Source organism: Myripristis murdjan, chromosome 6, assembly GCF_902150065.1.
Source record: "Myripristis murdjan chromosome 6, fMyrMur1.1, whole genome shotgun sequence".
NCBI classification, from domain to species: Eukaryota; Metazoa; Chordata; class Actinopteri; order Holocentriformes; family Holocentridae; genus Myripristis; species Myripristis murdjan.
The window spans coordinates 16,545,109-16,567,810 of NC_043985.1; the positions used below are offsets into that span (position 1 = coordinate 16,545,109).

Below are 22,702 nucleotides of genomic sequence, written 5' to 3' on the forward strand. Positions count from 1 at the left end.
ACTGAGGTGCACATTTCACCAAAATCATTCTGAGTTTATAGAAGCCATTTGACATCTGGTCAGTATCAAAATGCTGCTGAGTTTCAAACTCACTCCATAGCTGTCGTTCAAACCAAGGCCATAACTGGACTGAGGAGCAGTGTCCTTCTGTTCAATGGGAAATTATACACTTTAGTTTAATTGTCATGTCTGCACTTAATTTTATAGTATGTAAATGCTTTTTGAAACAGAAACTCTGTGTGTTTTGCCTGCTAGACAGGACTTAAAAACAGATTTATTTTCGGACCGTTCCATGCAGAACCAGTATTTTATCAATTCTGTTCCAGCTGTCCTAGCGTAACATTTGTAAATGCACATTATTTGGGAGTTTGTAGATCAAACAGAAACAGTACCCGAGAGGACAATTTCATCCTTTTGACAAATATCTGACAAAATGGAGAAGAGTAATGTTATTAATCAGTTATAAAGCATTCAAAGTTCTGGAACAATGAAATAAAATTACATTTTCATATTTGTTTCCTGTCTTTATTTTCATACCTTTATTAACCAGTTTGCAGCCCTGCCAGTGACCTCAGATTCTCTCCCTGAGAGTCTGAGGGAAAGCAAAATGGGTTGCTAGTTGTAGATGTTTAGATGTCTATAAAGCCACTATAAAATGACATTCTTTTTTCACTATGAAGCCCCATTAAAATGTAGAGTGAAGGCAATCATGGAATCATGGGTCTCTGTGAACTTGTTTTTACCTCTGGCCCAGCTTCACCTCATCACTTCACTGCCACCATCATTGTTCATGAATTCATTCATAGATTCATGGAAGCACACAGACATGAACATGAAAACATAGACACAACATGCTCTCATTCATACACAAAGAAATAGAAAAGGAGACCTGTGCAACCCTATACACCTGCACGAGGAGATAATTAAAGCTCTGTGAAGTAGCCCTTATGTGCTGGAAGTAGGTGAGGTTATTTGATTTTGTCTTGGGGAAACTCTGTATTCTGCAGTTGAATTCATTTTCATCTCCCCTCACCATGTGTTTTTTAATTAAACACAGAGAAAGGGGTTGGTTTAAAAAACACAGATCTGTGTTTATCATGCACACATATTCTGTCCTCCGGGCCTGCTGTGTGCATCTATGTGTGTGTGTGTGTGTGTGTGTGTGTGTGTGTGTGCATACTCAGTTGGGCCGATAATAGCCTCATATCTAGCTATCATCCTTCCACTCACTAAGACTGAGAAATTCAGTGCATACCACCCCAGATAATTTAGGGAGCAGGCCCATTAAAGGCTCATATTTCATGCGGTAATTCTTAAATCCTGTCATAAACCTACTGGAGCATTAACATGTGTTATTTAAAGCCTGTGAATGTATGGGAATCTATCATAAGCCAGAATAATGCCTCTGTCAACATGTTCCAAGAGAGGGCCACACAATGGCAACATAAATGATACATCACAACACTACTGACAGCCTGAGTTGGGACCCCATACGCTTTGTGGTGCTGAATAGCCCCATACTCTACGTGTGTGTGTGTGTGTGTGTGTGTGCCCGTTGTGTTGCATTCAGTTCTTCTTCTCAACACCGTACTCCACTGGTCAGCTGGACCACAGCAGGGGCTCACAGCGCATGACAACCTAACCCTGATCCTTCATTGGCCAAAACAGGCATCCATCTCAGCATCTGCCAATCACTCTGCCATGGAGACGGGTTGGCAGCACTGTGGTGATGGCAGGGGTCCGGTACACTGTTGCCAGGAGGAAGCTGTGTGTTAATATGGGTGGTGAGAGATGCCAGTGGCTGGGGGGGGAGGGGTAAGATACTCTGTGGGAAAATGTGAGGCGGAGAGATTTGCCACATGAATGAAAGAGAGTTCAGCTGGCAGTAAAATGCACCTGGAGGTGTGGTGAGCTGTGTGCATGTGTCTGTGTGTGTAAGTGTGTGAGAGTGAGAGAGAGAGATAATGTGCTCATGTACATGTTTATATATTTATGCATTTCCATGTGTGCACATGCATGCACAGTATGTTCAATTGCGTGTGCCATTTGTTTGTGTATAGTTAAAGTGCATGTATGCATGGCCTAGCTCTAAACACCAGATAGCTGACCAATTTTGCCCATATGCAGACATGCACAGAACAATTGCTCTTTCATTTAGGCTTCCATTGTATCTCGCACCATCCATCATCCATAACCTCCTGAGGGTACGGCGCGGGCGCACATACACAAATGCACAAAAGCTAGGGCTCATTGTAAGGGCTGCCATGACAGCTCTAACCAGCTGAGAGAGAGAGTGAGAGTGAGAGAGAGAGAGAGAGAGAGAGAGAGAGAGAGAGAGAGACAGAGACAGAGAGACTGGTTGAATGGTCCGTTAAACACATTCCTAGCCACTACTCTACACAACATGTGGTCGTACATAAACTCATATATTTAGTACAGCTCCTCTTCAAATTTGTGGATTTAGTAACAATATACCCTGAATCTGGCTCCCACACATGCTCCATACATCAAGATCACTAGTGAAAATTAAATAATCAAGAAAATGAATGTTTTGTGAATTGCTTAAGGCTACTACTTACTTCCAGTGATCAAAAGCTACAAGTCATATAAGCATAAATGATGAATGGAGTACCAGAATACTACTGGAGCATAATACACCCTCTCTGAGCTAATGTGTCATAATTGAAATGAATGTTGGTCTGAATTATGCAAGTGTTGTGTGTTTGGAGGCCCGCCCTGTATGATAGATGAGAGTTGTATATCTCCACACAGCGCTGCCATCCATTCCACAATCAAACAGACACATGTATAAACACAGGCATATACACAAACACGCATAGTTGTATGAACACACACACACACACACACACACACACACACACACACAAACTCTGACAGAGAACAGCATGATGCAATTATATTATTCACACTTAAAAAAAAAAAAAAAATCCATTGTTGTTTTTAAAGCCAGTGAAAAAAGTCTGCCAGTGGGATGAGTTAATCACACTTTTTTTTTTTTTCACTTGTTTTAGGAATTTTTCTGGGAGTATGATTATCTTGAAACAGGATAAGGCAAAGCAGCCAGCTAGTAGCAAGAAAATGACATTTCAAGACAGTCCTGGACACAAAAATTGATTAACATTGGAAACAAGTGGGATTACCTCAACCCACAAGCAGATTTTTCCACTTATTCTATGAAAAAAACAGATTTTAGCATTGAATATGAGACTAAAATGACTTGAGATTTTTGCAGTGCAATACACTGACATCCCAGATGGTTCTTCAGGAGAGTTAAGCTGAGGAATACAGACCTCATTAAAACTAGGTCCAGTCCCAGGATCAAGATATGCGTTATGTAAAATCATCACTGTGAGGTGTGAGTGAAAGGCCTAATTGGAGTGACATAGTTGGGCCTGCTGAGTGTTGGAGGAGTGTGGCCTATGGAGCAGCACCCAGGGCAGGACAGCCAGCTCCCTGCCCCAGGACCAGTTTACCATCCTGGGTGGCAAAGTCAGCCAACTCCCTTTCCCCATCCCCCTTGTCCTGGAGCACCCTTTTCTCCCTTCATTCTTCCATCCATACATACATACGTCCATCCAGCAGTAAGGCCCATGAGCAGCTGCCTGCTGTGGGTGTGTGTCATTGCAGCTTGGCAGGCACACACTACAGCTTTACCGGCAGGCGCCAGGGCTAATTTGATTTTTAATTCGACGCGACTCCTCGGCTAATAGTTTGAGCTGCGGATTAATTAATCTGATTTGACTTGTGCTAATTTCTTGCACCCACGTCCCTGCTCCCCACCCGTCAATGCGGCAAACAAACAAACTGGTGAAGCTGCTCTTGGAGGCGCTGTCCTAACACACATGTGGAAGACGGGAGATGGAGACCCGGGGCGACAGGTGAGGAGACAGTGGCAAGCCTGGGGAAAGCATGGCGTCCATGCTGCATTTGCATTCGCGAGTGTGTGCGTGCGTGTGAATACATACGCGTGTGTACATATCTAAGTATGTTTATGGAGAAGGCTGAAGCTGAGCCTGGTTTGACAGAGAATTGCTAGGAGGCAGTGAACTAATCATGGCAACAGCCTGGCTCTCGTAAGGAGGGCGAAACACAGAGAAGGTCACCAACTATTTTCTCTGCCAAAATATGGGTCAGAGTGGATCTGGGTGAGTTGCGCACAGATAACTTATATAAAAAAAAATGGCATTGGAACGCCAAAATTCCTGCTCGTCTCTGAGGCTTTTAGAGTATAGAGGGCGAGATCCAGTTGGGGGCCTTGAGGGAGAAACCAATGGAACCACTAAGCTTCTCCGTCTCACAGAGTCAGAGAGAGCACTTCCACTGTTTCTAATACTCTCTGCCAGGGAACTTTAAAAATGAATAGACCTCAGAGTGCAATGTGGATGGCATGCACTTTGTGAGAACACTTTCTTTCAGTTTCTGCACAAAGCCCACAGATGCCCACACATTTGCAAGGTGCATCTGGAGGTATAGATTGTGTGGTTTTATATCACAAAACAACAAAGGCAAATTTCAAAGTCAGGCTGCCTCTCTGTTGAAATGATGCAAACCCAGTACTGCTCACAGAAATGTGTCAAACTGAACTGTCTTTGACTCAAAGCTCTCTCTATCTTACTTCTATCTTTATTTCTCGCTCCCCTCTCGTTCTCTCTGGCATGTAACCAACCTCTCTACATGGCAGAAAATAACAGTGCTCTGCTCGAGAGAGACCACACATGGGAGAAACAGCCTACGCCTGCTGCTCTCTCCTGCATGATAAAAAAACACTGGCCAGCATCTCACACTCCTCTTTGAAATCTCTATCACAGTCGGTCTACTGTAGCTCGCTCTCTCCCCCCTTTCTGATCTCTCTGTCACCCCGGACCTTTTTACCATACACTAGGATGCAAAATACACAGGCAACCGAGGAAAAAGGCGGTGAAATGCTCAGCATGTTGATGCAAATGCTGTACATGTGTGCTGTCATACAAGACAAGCACACACACTCAGAAATACACACACTACGGCTGCGAATCTTTGGATTAACATTGATTAAATTCACAGTGTACTAGCTGGTGATTTGAGATAATGAGATAAGTGAGATAATTTTTCATTTTTTTTTTTTTGTAAACCATGATGTGTCATAAATCAATTTAGAATTTCAGCCAAAATTTTACATCAAATTTTACTATAAATAAACACATTCAATAATGTATGAGTATAGTTTTTTTTTCTTCTGAAATAAAAATCAGACAACAGGGTAACTTTAACATTTTGTAATCTATAAAAGAAATTTTAATGACAAAAAAAAAAATCACAGTTTATACAATCCTTTAGATCACCATGTTAGGTCTTTTTTTTAAGAAGCTTGAATGAATGAATTATATCGATTCAAGCCAAAGTCAGAGCAAATCATGTTTTCGCAGTCTGATTTAGTTGAATCAGAATTTATAATCACTGTGTTAATGCCATGAAAAGCTTTTTACACCCAACACAAATGCTTTAACGCAAAAATATATACACACATGCATGCACATGCATACACGCACATATACACACTCATGCTGTAGATGTAAGTTATTTAGGGTTGGGCAATGTCTACCGAATTGGCATATCGCAAAGTCCACAATGAAACAATGTGATAGAAGATGGTATTGTTGTTGGGGGTTGGGTGGGTGGTGGTTTTTTAATCATGATGTTACGATGGCAGAGGGCTCAGTGGCTGTCAGCCATAGGCGTTGGACAATGACATCGTCCATTGCCCCAAACCTAGTGAAGCTGTAGGTTTTCAAAGGAAATGAGGGACTATAGCCTGCAAGAGAGCTTGTGTACACCATGTGAAGTAAATTGGCACCAGCAGGGCTCCAACAGGTTTACCATCGCACCTGGAAAGCAAGAGCTACGCTGTTAGGAGGGATGTACCATGAACACTAATGCACTGGGCCTGGAACTGCTGTGGGTCTACCTTCAATCAATAATAAATGATGCTCTACATTCGATGAATTCTTTGAAGGTCGGCTTGCTTTTCACTGCCACAGAGGCTATGCAAGTAGAGAAGCTACATGACTTGTGATGCATCATCACCCAAGCATTCCTCTGGACTCACCCAAATGTTGAGCCACCTGTTAGCAGCCCTGAGGCATTGTGGGATTGGTGGGGGAGGAAGTGCCAGCGCCAGGCATTGGAGGGGACAGAGCAGAAGCTCAATCTGGGTATGAGGGGTGGGGGTCCTCTGTGTGTGTGTGTGTGTGTGTGTGTGTGTGTGTGTGTGTGTGTGTGTGTGTGTGTATGCGCCAGAGATGCAGGGAGATTTACAGCAAGTTAGCTGATCTTGAGTCTGATCTAACACCGTGCCGCAGAGAGCACAAATCACCTCCCATACATAAACCCGCTCCTGACAACTCATTTCATCTTCGCCACTAATGAATCCATCATTGGCTGGTGGAGGGATCAGCCGCCGAGTGCTTCAGCCCTGAGCAGACAGCAGCACAGGAGTAATAGCTTAGATACAGGACGCCATCATCATTATCAAGATCATCATGGCTGCCACTACTATATACCCCTACACTGCCTCTGCTTAGCCTATGGCTCAGGAGCGACACTTTGGCCTGCGCGATGCCCTTGACGGAGTTGCAAAAGGGGAAGTCAGGCAGTGTTCAAGGTTATTATAAGGATGGATGTCAGAGTGGATGTGTCACAGATGAGCATCCTAAGTGTGAGAATCAGCATGAGTGTGCGTATGTCAGTGGAATTTGAATGTGTTGTGGTTCAAGTGGATAAGTCAGTGAGTGTGAGAGCTCTTAAGGTAGGAGGTGTGTGTATATGAGTGTATGTGTGTATCCGGGTGCGTGTATGAAGGAGTCTAAGCGGCGCAGTCAGGGAGCTGTCAGCAGAGAGTCAGGGAGCAGGCTGATCACAGGGCTGCAGTGCGTTTGAAGTCTCCCAGGGACTGACAGCTCCTCTCCCCATGGGAACCCCTTCCCTCTCCTCTCTTCTCCTCTCTACACCCCTTTCTCTCGCACTCTCCCTTTATCCTCGCTCTCTCTGCAGCACCTCCCTCTCAAACTCTCTCCTCTTCCCATTGATGGAGGGATGCCGAGGCATAGTAGTGAAGCTGGCCTCTCCTGGGACTGTTAGTGTTGTGTTTGAGAAAGCACAGAGGGTCCAAAACAAGGCTTTGCTCAGTGGAAAACACACCTGTGAGTGTCTCTGTAAGTACTGACATGATGAGCTGCCATCTCTCATGGGTTGACATTCTGGCTGACATTCAATCTGACTCAGTGGCAAGAGGGCACCGACAGCCGACCTTCAGCCTGGAGATGGATGAGGGTGTGAGTGTGCACGTCTGCGTGCGGATAAGGGTGTGTGTGTGCACCTGATTGAGTGCATGTGAGAGAAAATTAAAGGGATGAAAGAAAAGCAAGAAAGCAATAGAGAAGGAATGCAAGAGTACAAGAAAGAAAGACAGAGTTTGTGGCTGTGTGTGCAACGGTGTGTGTGGTATGACAGCACATTTGGTGGCCTACCCCCCCTGGCCCCTCCCCCACAGGTCAAGGTACAGCAGGATTTTCATCTCTAATCGGGCTGTGTGTGTGTGAGCCCATCCGTCATGGGGACAGAGTGGTGTCTGGATGTCCCTGTCACTAAGCTGTCCGTTCTGTCACCCAGCCAGATCCATCATAGAGAGATGGGGACTGATCCTCGCTAGTATGAGCCAACCGCCTCACAAATACATACAAATATGCAAATTAACGACAAAATAAACATCGCCCCGCAAACGAGCCATCCATCAATGACCAGCTTCTTAGCGACTCAGCATCGGCACGGCAACACCAATCAGCCACTCCGTCAGAGAGAGTGATGGAACGTTATCCTCCCACCATCCCCACCGCACCCCCCCCTTCCCCTTTAAATCTTTCGCATACTCTGTCTCCTTTTCATCGGTCCCTCCTTGCTATTTTTCATGCATGTCTTCATCCATTTTCTCCAATTTTCCCCCCTCACTTCTCCACTCACACTCCTCCGTCTAATCTCAAACACTTTCTCAAATGCCCCCTTTTGGCATATTTGCCTCTCTGGTTCCCTCCCCTGTTCATTTTCTAGGCTCTTTCCTCAGTGGAAGTGTCATTTCTTCATCATCTTAATTATAGGCTAGGCCTGAGACATTTAGACTGAATACTTCACCGTCTTTATGTTTGAACGGATGATGATGATGTGATGGGAAACATTTTGCCTTCATTAGAGGAGCACTACAAATCGGCTCCCAGGGACATTTATTTCCAGGCGCTGGCCTGTGGGGTCCAATGCATCACTTCATCACTGTTGTGAGACATACAACACTGGCCTGTTCTTAGCTAAACCCAAACTGAATGAATCGAATGATGATGACGAACATAAATCATTGTTTTAATCATAAAATCATTGTGGACGCTGCTTTGAAAACTGTGTGAGTTCCCTGCAGAAAGCCAGGAGTCTGGAAAGGAAAGAAAGAGCTTTTAATGGAATAAAAGTCAAAGGAGGGAAAAACACAAAGCAGTTGGAATTCTCCAGCAGCTGAGTCAGTCCAGACTCATATTGCTTTTCTGGCAGGGTGTGTATAGACATCCCCTCCGAGCATGTGTGGGTATATGCAAACACGTGTATGCACACACACACACACACACACACACACACACACACACAGAATAAGTTACACTCTGAAACAAGTTGCAAATGTCTCTAATGAGCAATAATTACCTTGCCAAAATCTTACAACACAATACACTGATATGAATCAGTTTACACACTCTTCCTTCCTATTAATTGTATGTTGTGACTGCAACACGACATGTTCCATCATTCCTGCCAACCACTGGCACCTTAAAAGAGATTCATTACAGCGGCTGTACCTCAGCCAGACTAGTTTAGCAGGGCCCCTTATGAGCACTTTTACACAAGACCACAGTCAATTCACGCTCCTCTGTTCTGTCTCTCTCAAGTGGGCCCGGCTCCCAAGCATAACATTGTTTTTAGCTCCGGCTAGTCTGAATCAGTGCATGTCAAAGCGTAGTAATTACAGCTTCATAAAGGTTTGTGGTTAGCCACCCGGCGGCTAGTTGAAGATGTCCTGCCTTTGGGTTGTGTCGGAACAAGCAGCAGGCTAACGGAGCCGCAGCTCAGCGCAGAAGCCAAATATATGGCATTCCTCAGAATGCCCTGAGTGCCACCTGAATTGTTCCATCACACCCCAGCTAATTTGACAATGACTGGGTGTTGAGTTCTGACAATGCAGTAAAAAGTCTGTCCCTCAAAGCTTCTCTCTTTTATTACGAATTTAGTCTGGCAGGGAATGTATTGTTATTCAGAGGGAGTGGATGCCAATAAAGTGCTGCTGCAGCGCTTCTCTGTCTCCAAGTCAGGGTGTGTGTGTGTGTGTGTGTGTGTGTGTGTATTGTAGAAAGTCCCTCGATTAGTGCATGCAACAGACAGAAATAGACAAAAGCATAAGGAAACAAAGGAGTGATGGAGGGTGCATTTTGACCTCAACATGTGTGTGTGTGTGTATAAGCTTTGGTTTTATGAGTTTTCTGTGAAGAGCAGTGAAGGGTGACATGGGAGGCCACGGGCTGTTTTCTCTCTGGGGGCTGGCGTGCAGTCGTCCAGTCTCCTCCCTGCCGCAGCCCTGACCGCCAGACATCCCCACACAAAATCTACAAACACTGTCCTCTCTGTCTCTACAGCTCTCGCCGACTCAATCTTTTTCTTCCTGCTCTATTCCTCTGCGCCCCAAACAATCTTTACACTCTCTGACTATCTGCCTGTCTGGCTTTCCATTTCTTCCTCTTTCCTTCTCTCAATCCACTGGAATCAACCAGAAGTGTTTACTTGCCCAAAAAGGAAACATCTACTAACAGCATAGTCCTCTGTCTCAGTCTTGTGCCACCTAACCTTGTAATGTCAAATCTCCATAAATACAAATAACTCTGGCCCATCTTACTTGACCACCTCTCCTTTATGAGTGTGTGCGGTCCTGCTGTGGTAGTGAGGTTTAATTCCTCTCGTGCTGGGGTTTATTCTGGTTCCTGCACTACAGCCACAAACACATCTGTCTGCCACATGTTCTCCTGGCCAACCGCAGCTGTATGCATCTGGAGTGTGTATGTGCTTGTGTGGGTGTATGCATGGGGGTGGGTGTTTCCTCATAAGAATGCCTGTGTGTGTATGCATGTGTTTTGATGTCTGCATGTATCTGTGTCCCCTGCATGCCTCCATTGTTGGGGATTAAAGCCACACCCTAGCTGAGACGCTCCACACTCCATGCCGCTCTTGTGAATCTCCCTGGTGGTTTGTGTGACCCTCTCGTCCTTGCAGATCCCTTCATGTTTGTCACAACAACAATGCACATCAACCGCTATCTCATTCCATCATTGTTCCACTGTATTATCTTCAAAGCACTTTGCTCAAACACTGGCCCTCTCATGCAGTAAGATGTCACTGGCTTTCCATGAGCTCATGGATGAAGCTCTCACACTCTGGGAGCTCCGCTCAGGGCCAAAGCCCCCCAGGCTGAAGTGGCTTCTCTCCCCAGACGTGACACCCTATCCTTTGCTGAGGCCTGCGGGCCACCAAAGCACGAAGGGTGTCTGATCAAACTCCCATCTACTCACTAACCAAGCAGATGAATAAAGCAGAGGAAAATAAAATAATGAGCTGGACAGCAGTTCCTGCAGGAACTATGGATAAGACTAACAAGAAATAACATTTCTGTTTTGTTTTTTGACAACACTGATTCTGCATGTGTTCTCAGCTCCATGGACTCCTCAAGTACATACAGGGAAAGGATGCAGGAGAATCAGAGCAGGGAGTCAAAGTGCAGAGAGCTCTGCAGCTGACAACAAAGTGAGTGACTGGTGCTGTGAAACTTTCTTATAGAGGCTGAGGCTGGCAGGGCAAGGAGAAAGGGGGACTGAAACGGCACCGCTGCTCAGCAATACACATATAGCTGTGGAAGGTGCTGACTTGTTCAAACACACAGTGCTCAAACTCACAACAGCACACACTGCTGCCTATCAGTCTGTGCAGCACTTCTCCTTAAACTTTTCAAATTAATGAGAGAGAAGCAAAGGTGACGCAATGCTTGCTTGGATGCGTTCCCCACAAACAGAGCTGCCAAGAATGGAGAGCTGCACCGGCCGGGGTGAAGTCAGCGCCTGTAGAACAGTGGAGTTAGTCAGGGTAAGTGAGCCCGCTGGGCGGCAGTTCTGGGCCAGCAGCCTTGGTCTCTAAGGGAGTTCTTTATTGCCAGTCAGTCTGCTCTAGAGAGCCCACACCCAAGCACACGGGGGCTCCATCCGCAGACACTACATCCCAGCTTAGAGATCCTCACTGTGTGTCCAGAAATGGGTCATACTTAGAGGAAAATTCCACCCTGAAACGCATTAACATTGTTTTGAAAACAGCAATCAGTGACTTACAATAAAAGCTGACAGCTAACGTTTCTGTTTTAGATTTTTCAATTTCTTCAGGTTTTATTTCATACAGGGCCATTATAGCTGTGTTGAGAATATCTCCCAGAGAGATCAGTGGATTAACTTTTGGCTAGTTAGCTGCAGAAGAACAAAAATCCGGCATATCAAATATCAAAATAGAGCAAGAAACGCAATGCTAATTGCCAAGCCAAAGTTTTAAATGGTGTTAACTGTGATTTTGGGCTAACTATACTGCCTTTAAAAAAGCTGCACAAGCCGTTTGATAAACATGCTTAACTGTACTGTAAATATTTTTTTCTGTTTTATGAAATAAAGATGAAATGTATATAGACAACTGTACATTCAGCAAGGATAAATTCATGCATATCTACAATGTATTCCTGCAACACTGCAGTTCAGCATATAATAGTTAATAGTTAATGAACAGAATATAAAAAAGCAAATATTTTTAGATACCATGAACAACATATGATATTTCCAGAGACCAAAAAAATAAAATACTGCCCTCAGCTCCTAACTCCACTGTTTTGATTGATCTCAGTGAACCATTAGCCATGGATTACACCTCTCCACTGTAAACCATATGAATTGATATTGCAGATAAACCAAATGCACTCTCTAAATGCTGTTCCCCATGACCCTTTAGCCCGTTCTGCTTTGGGTCATTTAATGAGTGAACTAACCTGAAGATCATCAAAATGTTTTATGATGTTTGTGGTTCGGTCTTTTCTCTCTATTGTCTGTTGTTCTAAGGCCTCACAAAGGTTTCCTCTGTGGTTTCTAATGTTCTCTCCTTGTCTCATATACACTGTTCTGTTTTTCTTCGTCTCGACGATCAAACAGTGTAAATCCATCTGGCAAAACTCATGGCCACATCAGCCCCACGCCTCATCCATCATGGCCTGTCACAACAGCCATGGGTTAATGGTCTTACACTCATTTTGGGATTGGCTGTAGATCACTGGACTGGGTCAGGCTCACAGTTACACTACATACAAATGGGTCAATAGTCTAAGAAAACCGATAGATTCAGTTTGGCTTATATAAAAGTGTGTATGTAATACGAAGCCTAGATTAAAACCTGTAAACACCCTACAGTTCAATGTTGTGAACAGGGAGATGGAAGGAAGAATAACTTACCAAAGCCAAAGGCAGCAGGACCAGGGATGGGAGCAGACTGGACTGGTGTGGAAGTGTAGAGGCCAGTCACCAGCAGACCATCAAAAGACGTACTGGTAGAGATAGTCACTGAGGAGAGAGGAGAGAAGAAGATCAGTGAATGACAAAATCCAATGACGTTTACAAAGTCGCAAAGTAACCAAGCAAAAAATTACTCCCTGAAAGCAACTGTAAATTTAGCTGAAGATGAATAAATGATTCGGACAATTATTAGTGTGAGATGAGATAATCTCTCTTATTTCCAATGCTAATCAACTTAGTTCCATATTTTTTGAATCAAGTGTCATTTTCTTGTTTCTAATGAGCAGATCTGCTTTATTGTGCCTCGTTTCAATACAATAATACGTGTTCCCAGAAAAATTCCTGAACTGAACTGGAAACAAGTGGCATTATCTCTTACCACTGGCAGAACTGTTTACAAACAGTACTTTTAAGACTGAACATAAGACTAAATGACTTTTTAAGATGGTGATGTTTTGCAGGGTATCTCACCATTAGTATGATTTATTGATATTACCCTTAACTGATGAATTAAAGGAAAAATGGGAAATAGAATGGGGAATTGACTAGAAACTGTCCGTTGATTAGGCATCAGTGCTGGCAATAACAATAAACACTTGCTCACCCCTTCCTTCATTGGTTAGAGAGATAATTAGTTGGTGTGATGTACATGTATGTGACAGGAAGTGTATCCACACTACAGCTCTCTAGCAGAGCTGCTAATGAGCACAGAGCTCAGGTGTTAACGAACGTTGACCATTAACCAAAGAGAAAAACGACTTGAGGGGAAAGAGGGGGAAAAGAGGATGAGAGGGTACAGATGCACAGGCAGGTGCTAACACAAAGGTGACAGTGCCTCAAATACACACACACATGCTCAGATGCCAACACTCACACCAAGCCATCAACTTTCCTTTTGTAAGGGAACGTGGAGCACAACAGCAGCGCTGCATGCATGCTAAGTGAAGGTTTGAGTCACTTGTAAAGCAGCTCAGCAAGAAAAAGCATAACGTCCCTGCCTTGCTCACAGCCAACAGCTCTACAAATGTAATCAAATTCATCCTGAACAAATCACTGTGCTTTAATCAAAGCCTGTCCCTATTGACAGCCCTATTAAAAGAGATTGATGAGCTAATTGGCTGTAACCCTGATAGCCTGGCTAAAGCCTCTATTTATCACAGGTCACCACAAAGAGCAGCAAAGCAGAAAACAACCAGAGGTCTATTATCCAGCTGTACAGATCTACAGCTCAGTGTAGCCAATCCAGCAGCAAGTTAACTATCGATCCACCCAGTAAACAAAAGCACTGAATGACGGGACCACAGAGCCGGCTGCATCACTGGAGGAAAAGAGCTCAGAGACTGGACTGCTTCCAGCCAGACAGATCATGTAGCACAGGGGAAAAGTCTGCTGCTCTAAGGAAAACGCACTCCCAAAAAACAAGGCTTGTTCAAAAAAAAAAAAAAAAAAACAGGGGGGAAGGGATGGAGGCGTTTTTATTCCTTGACCCTGGAATCCCCCTGTTTTTGAGGGAAAACTGAATGGGAGAGGGAGGAGACTCCCGTGGTGCTGGGGTGTTTTTAGTAAGACAAGCCATATGTGGGTCTGGTCTCGGGGCGTTCATTCTTCTGGGCTTGGTGTGTTTAGGTGGGTAAAGCAGACTCCTGTGTGGCCCAGTCTGGATGAGAGTGTGTCTGCCTGTCTGTCTGTCTGGGTGACTCCATTAACAAGTCCTAACCCAAGGCGTCAGCGTTTGTGTGTGTGTGTAGAAGTGCGTGTGCCTGCATGTGTGTGTTTGGGTCTGTGTGTACTCAGTGTGTTACACCCTGTCTTAAGAGCATAGTTCGGCCCATCTCTCCCTTCCCAGCCTCTCCTCCATATCAAAGCCTCAATAATTTATCCCACCACTCCCACTATATATCCAGACATTTCCTCTTTTCTCTTCTCTTTTGACTGTCCCACAAACCTCCACAACAGTACTAATATTTCAAACACATCATGAAATCTCACAATCACATTTATAGTATAGACCTAAATCACTGGGTCAGGAACACAGTATTTTCTATATTTCACCGTTTTCATATCTTCTGTCACCTTTCAAAGACTCTGAGCACCACCTAAGTCTCAAATTCAATATGTACAGTGTGCAAGAAAAGCCATATTGTGAGAGAGCCTGGAATTCAGCATGGCAACAGAGGCATTATCATATTCAGTCCATGTTATTTAGCACAACTCTAATGCTACCATGCCCACGGAGTGCAGAGAAAAGGCCCTCTCATTCACACAAGCAATTATCATATTCATACTCTGCACGCACGCACTTTCCTATTGTGCTATTTTTTGCTGCAAGAAATACACGATCTATTCAACGAATCCATTCCAGTGTGCGGTGAAACACGTTATCGGTGTTTATATATGATGTATTCACCTAAGGCCGCGGCGTGATGCAGTATTTAATGGAGTAATGGACTGGGTTTAATGCACTAAGCCGGACAGGGATCTGCCAGCCTCCGTACATACAATACGCTCATTTCTACATTTCCACTGACCTGCCTTACCAAGGTTGCACACACTCCATTACTCTCCACTGACACCCAGTGCGTGCACACACACACACACACACACACACACACACAAAAGATTTTCTCTGCGTCTACCGCTCTCTTTCTCTCTCCTTATCCATTGCTTGTTCCCTCCCTCTCCTTCCCATTTCAGAAGCATGGTAAAAATGCTCTCTCTTGCACTTTCCCCATGTACTCCCTTCTCATGCATTTTCTGCTCCCTCACAGCAGTGTACCTGCACTCTGTTTGATGTAGAGGTGGTTGGGGGGTGGGAGTGGGGAGGAAGCAAAGCTAGGGGCACAAGGTTACAATCAAAAAACAAGAACAGAGGCCAGAGGGATGCAGGGATAGAGAAATAGGGGGTAGTGGAGCGGCCAAAGGAGAGCAGGGCTACCTGATCAATACAGATGCAAGGTCTAAATTATTTAGACAGGCCTCTAACACCCTTCTCTCCTGCTCGTCCGTGCAACGCACCAAACAGATGAGCCAATCAGATGAGATGAGATCAGATCCAATCACCGGTGGGGGGTTCTTTACACACATACACACACACACACACACACACACACACACACACGCAGATCTAAAGGAGAAGACTAGCGGCCTTTGAAGGTAGCCTTTAACATTCCTCTCCATACTCCATTTCTGAGTACTGTTCACTTGGCCATGGGGGATGAGAGCCATGAGGTGGGTGTGGGGGTGAGCTTTATCAACAACACTCTCATCCAAGATGTCAGTCATCCTTGTCCGTGTGTAAGTGTGTGTAAGTATGTGTGTGCACAAATTGTGTGTAGACAGACCAGGTGTTGGTGGGGCTGATCCAAACATCTGGATTGAATTCTTAGGCAATCCCTACCATGAGAGTCAAAAGAGAGTTACAGCCACACTATGAAATGTGCAAGGTGAAAAGACATTTGTAAGATAGAGCTGCATGAAATTACATTACTGGTCGCTTCAGTTTCTAAACTGCAAGAGGGGGGTTTATTAGAGGGAAAGGCATCCTGAGATGTCTCTAAAAACAAGGTATTCTGGTATGATGTAGAATATTTGGTTTACAAATCAAGAGGCACATCAGAAAATATCATGCAATATTCATATAAAAAATATACAATCATTACTACCAGCCTCCACACATACAAGCATGTATGCGAATGTGCACGCCCGCACACACACACACACACACACACACACACACAGACATACATACTATGAGGTTACATTTTGGAATTTCTTCAATTATTGAAAGCAGCATCCATCTATCTATTTTTCTTAGCTGCTTATTCCCAACTCAGGGTCATGGGGAGCAATCATTATATATGGGAAAATATCTATCTGTCAATTTTAATTGCCAGTACATTAAAATATTCATCAAACACAATACACAGGTTAACAAGAGCACATGATAATGTGGTTCTCCATCTAAAAATCAAATTTCCATACAATAAAACTTGAAGTTGGGGCTCTATGCGCGTCTGTCTGTAGTATTCTACTATCATACATCTCCTTTTGTATCTGTGGCTGCAGAGACAAGCACAAGAGGAGCAGTGGATCTGGAGCAGTGCACCATGTGGAGGGTGCAGCTGTTAGCGATATGTTAACAGGAGCCAGAGTTCTTGCCAGCGGTCAGGTGGGCCTTAACTTCTGGCTCACATGCACCCCTTGCTCCTCTGCTCTCCATATCTTTTCACCTCTAAGCTCCTGGAGAGGCAACGTAGCTCAAAGCAAGTGTCTATCATTGCCGATGCACAATACCTCACCAAAGTCATGCAAAAGTCTCATTACATTGTATGCACAGCGCACATAAACACTCCCACCTATGCACACATGCACAGCGCCCAATCACACATACACATGCACAAATATGCCACAGAGTACATCCCTTGGCCCTAAGCCAGCATGTAATATTGATGATGTGATGTGGTATGCCTCATTACAGACACACACAGCCGCACTTCTGTTCAACTATTGATGGGCCTGGGGCTTTCTTCACTTCTCTGGATCCACCAGGAGTAATGTTAAGGCACAAAGTAACAGTGCACTACACACATACAGCTCAAATACAATACAGACTAAGCTGAGAGGTCTTTCAGAGAGTGTGCGCACACACACAACCTACACACAAGCATGGACATACAAATGGTCACTGAAAACACCAATCACAAATCAAAAAAATGTACTTTCTTATATAACTAAGAGACTAAAATAAGATTGCAAAATTGTCAGTGAATACCAAAGCCAGTTTTCCATCTGAGCATGTTTGTCCATGTGCTGAACATTACTTTGTTTTGTCTTACTAACCCTTGGCATGAATATGCTTTTTTAATATTTTACTCTCCCAGTCTCAGCATGGGTTTATGTGGCTGCTTTGCAACACCCAACAACCTGAGTACAGTTGCAACTCTTCACTACAAATGCTGTAAGAACTTCCTCAGCATAGAGCAAGCTGGGCACTGGGAGAAGACAATGAACAGTTGATGTTTAAAATTTTATGAGGCACTACAGTACAGTATTAATACATTACCCACAGAGGTGTGCAGCTGTCTTAATAAATAAAATGAACATGAGGTGGATAGAAACAGTCTTTTTCTTATTGTTTCTTCCATCACTACTTGTACAAGTCTGTGATGGAGGAGCAACAACTGATAGCTGCATTCAGCCAAGTTTTGCTCTATCCTTGAACAAGAAACGGGATTTGCAGGGAGCTGAAGAATTTGTTGAATGGTGAGAGAGTTGTTCATGTTAGAAATGCTCAAATAAAACAATGGTGGATTTGACTGGCTCTCTGTATGCTGGGTCAGCAGCTACATTAAGAACCTGAGAAATGGGACCCAGTGGCAACCTAAAAGTAAGGGTAATGTCTCCTTCAGGTGCAGCAAAGCATGGCTGGCACAGTGGTTGGCAAGGTTTGGTGGCATGAGATCAGTATTAGGTAACAGTATGGCATAGGATTAGACTGGTGCTGAACAGAAACGCAGTGGGATCTATGGGAGGAGACCTGACTTATACTGCAACAGGGTCTGGACCGCCTGCAACAAAGTCCCCCCTACTTGGCATGGGCTGAACAGCTCCTATATGTGCTCAATGTGTGCAAACACACCCTTTGGTCCAATCCACACCCACATTCATATCCTTCGCTCACACGGGCCAGGCTTTTGAAAAACCCTTAAGAGCTCGGAAATTTCCGAGACAGGAACGTCGTTGATACACAAGGTAGTTCAGGCTAGGCGAATTAATATGGAAGCAGTCACCATGACCTCCATAGTGTGAATAGACCATGGTCTACATACTGCAGCATGATCACAGCATAATCTCATAAGAGCCGCACAATAACTGAGGTTTTGTCATTTGCAATGACTACAAGGAATAATAAAAGAGATGTTGCCATAGAAAACACTTCCAGTGAAATCCCAAATTTCATTCCAAGTCAACCAAGGAGACGCCCTCTTGTTTCCGAATGGATGGAGGTTTTCCTGGCAACAATCTAGATAAAGATAGCCGGCCATCTGACCCATATCCCACTGGCAGACACACACGTGCCCCAGAGAGGACCAGGAAATGGAGACCAGACCATGGGGAAGCTGTAGTTCCATCTGTTTCCGTGGCCAGGCCAGTGTTGGGGTGCCACTCCCCCCCTGAGCTTCTAGAAATGGTTCAAACTGTCAGTCACCTGTGCATGGCACCAAGAAGAATGGGCTGCTCTGTTTCCAATGGCATTGAGGGAAGAACATTGGTCCTTTAGACTGACCATAAAATATAGGAGATGAAGACAAATTTAATGAAGCCAGTATGAATGTTCCTCCACAGCTTCTGAAGACTGTGTGGGAAGTGTGTTTCTGCACATATATGTGTCATGCGGTGATCCAGTCAGGTCTAAGAGGCATCATTCCATTGCGTAACCTTCTGGCACCATCCTGGCCTCCTGGCATTGCCATCTGCTGCTGTGAAACACTAGATCACAGACAACCTATCTGCCACTGAGCTTCTACAGGTCTGCTTGACTACCACATCTCCAGTATTTTTAAAGATGGACTGAATGAAAGCAAAATGTTTCTAGGATACGGCTTACAGGTATTTTCATGATTGCTACCACAGATTACCATGTGCAGTTGATTCTTGTGCTTCTTCCAATTTGCTGTGGTGAGGCTATACTCATTTTTATCAAGGAGGAAAGCCGGAGCCTTCCTGCCTGTCTAACTTGGCTTCACCCCTACAACAGCCGTGGAGAAAAACAGGAGTGAAGAGGCAGTTCTGTCACAAGCATCCTGTTCCTCACACATAATCTGCTTCAGAATCACACTTCATTGTGCTGCTCTCATAAGACACACTGTGTATGTGTGTGTGCGTGTGTGCATGTGCGTGTTTGCATCATATGTGCCTGTGCGCACACATGCTTGTACATGAGCGAGCACAGATGTGTGTTATTCTGTGCACCATGTATATTCTATTTATTCTTAATGATCTGCCAAAAGGTTGACATTTGGCTTGTAAAGAGATCCCACTTAGAATGCGTATGCACCAATCAAAAGAGCTAAATCAGTCATGATGGAACATTTTTTCTCACTTTCTTATTGAACGTACCCTGTTCAGAAGCAGCACATCACGTTGTTACAACTCAAAGGCTATTCTCTTTACCTGAGATTGGCTTTGATAGTAAATCATCTATGTAGGCTTTCAACATTATTCATTGGCTCATTGTACAAAGGCCTCAAGCAGAACGCAGATCCCATCTAAGTAGCAGAGCTCCTCTAGGAGCATTGAAAAGGGGTTTTGACAAGCTACATTTCTCTGATCTGGACTTGGCCTTCATCAGTTAAATCCTGATCTGACAGAAGATGGAGAAAAGGTGAGAAAATATTATGGTTGGATGTAAGAACTGAAGGCAGCATGCAACATGCTAAAAGTGAAGATGACAGAGGTGTGACAACAATGTTTAGTTTTCATGCATAATAACATAGTGGTAAGTAAAATCGTTGTATTTGCAAATGACTAAACCCAAAGGGGATATTATTCAGCATAAGATGTATAATTGCTGTATGCTATAGCGGGGCATATTGTAATAAGGTTCAGGAACACCATGATTCCTTCCCTCTGTCGCCTGGTGACTGCCAGGAGTAGGAGAGTGAGCTGTCCTTATGATCAACACCATGTGTTCAGCAGACAGAGAAATGGCTTCATCCATCCATCCCCGACAAGCACAGCATCTTCCCTCACTAATCGGAGCCATACTGAACATCCTAACACTATCAAAAGCCAAGGTGTTAAACAGGAGAACCATGTGTGGACACTGTGTGGCAACAATAAACATGAACAATCTTCATATAAACTCATGTAAGCCAGAGGGGAGAGTGCTTTGTATTCCCAGGAGGAAAGTGAAGGAATGCAGTGGACACCACTAAAAGCCCAGTCAGCTTCAAAAATTGGGGTGAGGCCCAAACTTCAACACACACACACACACACACACACACACACACACACACACACACACACACACACACACATGCATGCGTCAAACCAGCAAGCAAACTGTAGATGTATACAAATATAACATGCAGACAACTGCCACCACTGTTGCATAACAAATGTCTGTCTTTCTCAAGTTTCTACTCCATCCCCTCTTCCTTTACACCTCATCTGCTCAATGAGGAGCTGCCCTGATAGGAACAGGAAGTAGGGAATGAGGGCCAAACTGTCAACCAGTCTATAGCCTCACTGCCCCTCTTTCCACTCTCAGGCTCTGAGCTGTGATGTCTCTCCCAGGGACAACAGGCTACTTAGCCTGACTGACCTCCATCCCGTCCCCACAGCTGGTCTGCCCTCCCACCCCCTCCCCTGAAGCCTCACAACTGACCAAACAAGCTATGACCGGAAGGGATCTGTCAAAGCTTGTCTGCGAGCAAGGCCTTGGGACATGGACAAGGAAGTGTAGGGCTGTGAACAAGCTAGAGGAGGGGGTTACACAAGTCAACAAATAGGACACCATTTACATCTGATTTCCCATCACAATCTACAAAAACACCCACCAAAAATATAACCTTATGTACTGCAGAATTAGTTGTTTACCATGACTTGCAGACAGGGAATCACTATGCCTCCTCACAATGGCACATCTATAGATCACTCACCGAAACTATTGTTTGCCAAACTCAAATCAGTAAAAGCTGACACTGACCTGGTCACTAAGGGCAAAATAATAAATGATCTTTGAATCAAGGTACATTAAATTTGTCATGTAAACCTGTGCACCAACTATTGTTTGTGAAATTGATTCAGTTCAAAAGTTCAGCAGTTGTACACTGTCAAAATATTCCTCAGGTCACACTGTGAGGAGGAATCATGAAGCAGTGTGAAACACCATACACTTCAAATCTCTATGCTATGCTAAGCTAACACGAAATGCTACCCATATGAACCACTGGACACACAGAGGTGAAAATGGTATCGAACATCTTGGAAAAGGGTTACTTTGCCCAAAATGTATCCCTTTCACTGTTTGTTTATTTAGGTCCACATATTCCGTAATATTGTGATTAACTGGGTTAGCAGCGGCCACCCTCCACCCTGGTCATGGTCCATCTGCCCACCAAAGGACCAACCTCAGGGAAACACTGAATAGCACCATGTGTAAATAGATGCATACATACTGGACATTTATTTATATATCCAAAAAGTAAAATGCATATACGATTCCTTTAATCCCATGTAGGCCAATTCAAAGTTGACATAAGCCTGTATACTCTATTTACATATGAACTTACTGACTCAAACCCAATGGAAGACACACACACAGATATCTGTCAAAGCATCAGCATCATCACTACTCACAATCCTGTGGAAAGTAATTTGGGCAATGCTGTACATTACCATTCACTACTCAGGAAACCTGTTCCAACACAACTCACAACTTAAACTGATGAATGCCATGTTTTATGCTAAGTATTCATCCTTCCTGCACATATTGCTTAATTCACCTTGTCACTTTGCATTGATATGAAGTTGAACATTCCTCAACTTTTCTGTGACTGGTAATGGAAATGCAAACCACCACAACACAGTTCAACTTGGCGCAGCCAAATTGCCAATGGAAAAATAGCACAGTTGTTCCAGAGATTTAAACCACAGTAACAGTTGGTACTGGACACCTAACTATGTGCTGTGCACAATGTTCAATCACTGGTATTTATGTGGAACTGCAGTGTCAGTGTTATTGCATTGAAAGAACATGTTTTAAATGCTTTGGGGGCTGAACTGTTGGAACTTTCTTTGGCCTGTGAGTTGTATAGGAGAACAGCAGTGTTGGCGTGAAGCTCTGCAAATGAAGTAAGTGACAGACTTCTGAATACAGTCATGATGGCAGAAAACTAGGAAAATAAGGGCCATGTTGAAAACAACTACATATTTCTTTTAAGCTTCTCCCGAAGTTCCACAGAATGACATTATCGAGTATTGAAGAAGGTGTACAACCTTGACTTTTGATTCCATTGTCTAAGACTCCA

General features: G+C 44.1%; 1 protein-coding gene across 1 annotated transcript in view; it reads right to left on the minus strand.

Moving 5' to 3' along the window:
• reln (reelin) overlaps nucleotides 1-22,702 on the minus strand; it is a 112,447-nt gene that overhangs the window by 75,663 nt on the left and 14,082 nt on the right. The window contains exon 2 of the mRNA XM_030054501.1: nucleotides 12,609-12,716. Coding sequence (XP_029910361.1) covers nucleotides 12,609-12,716 — 108 coding nt within the window. The remainder of the gene's footprint in view (nucleotides 1-12,608; nucleotides 12,717-22,702) is intronic.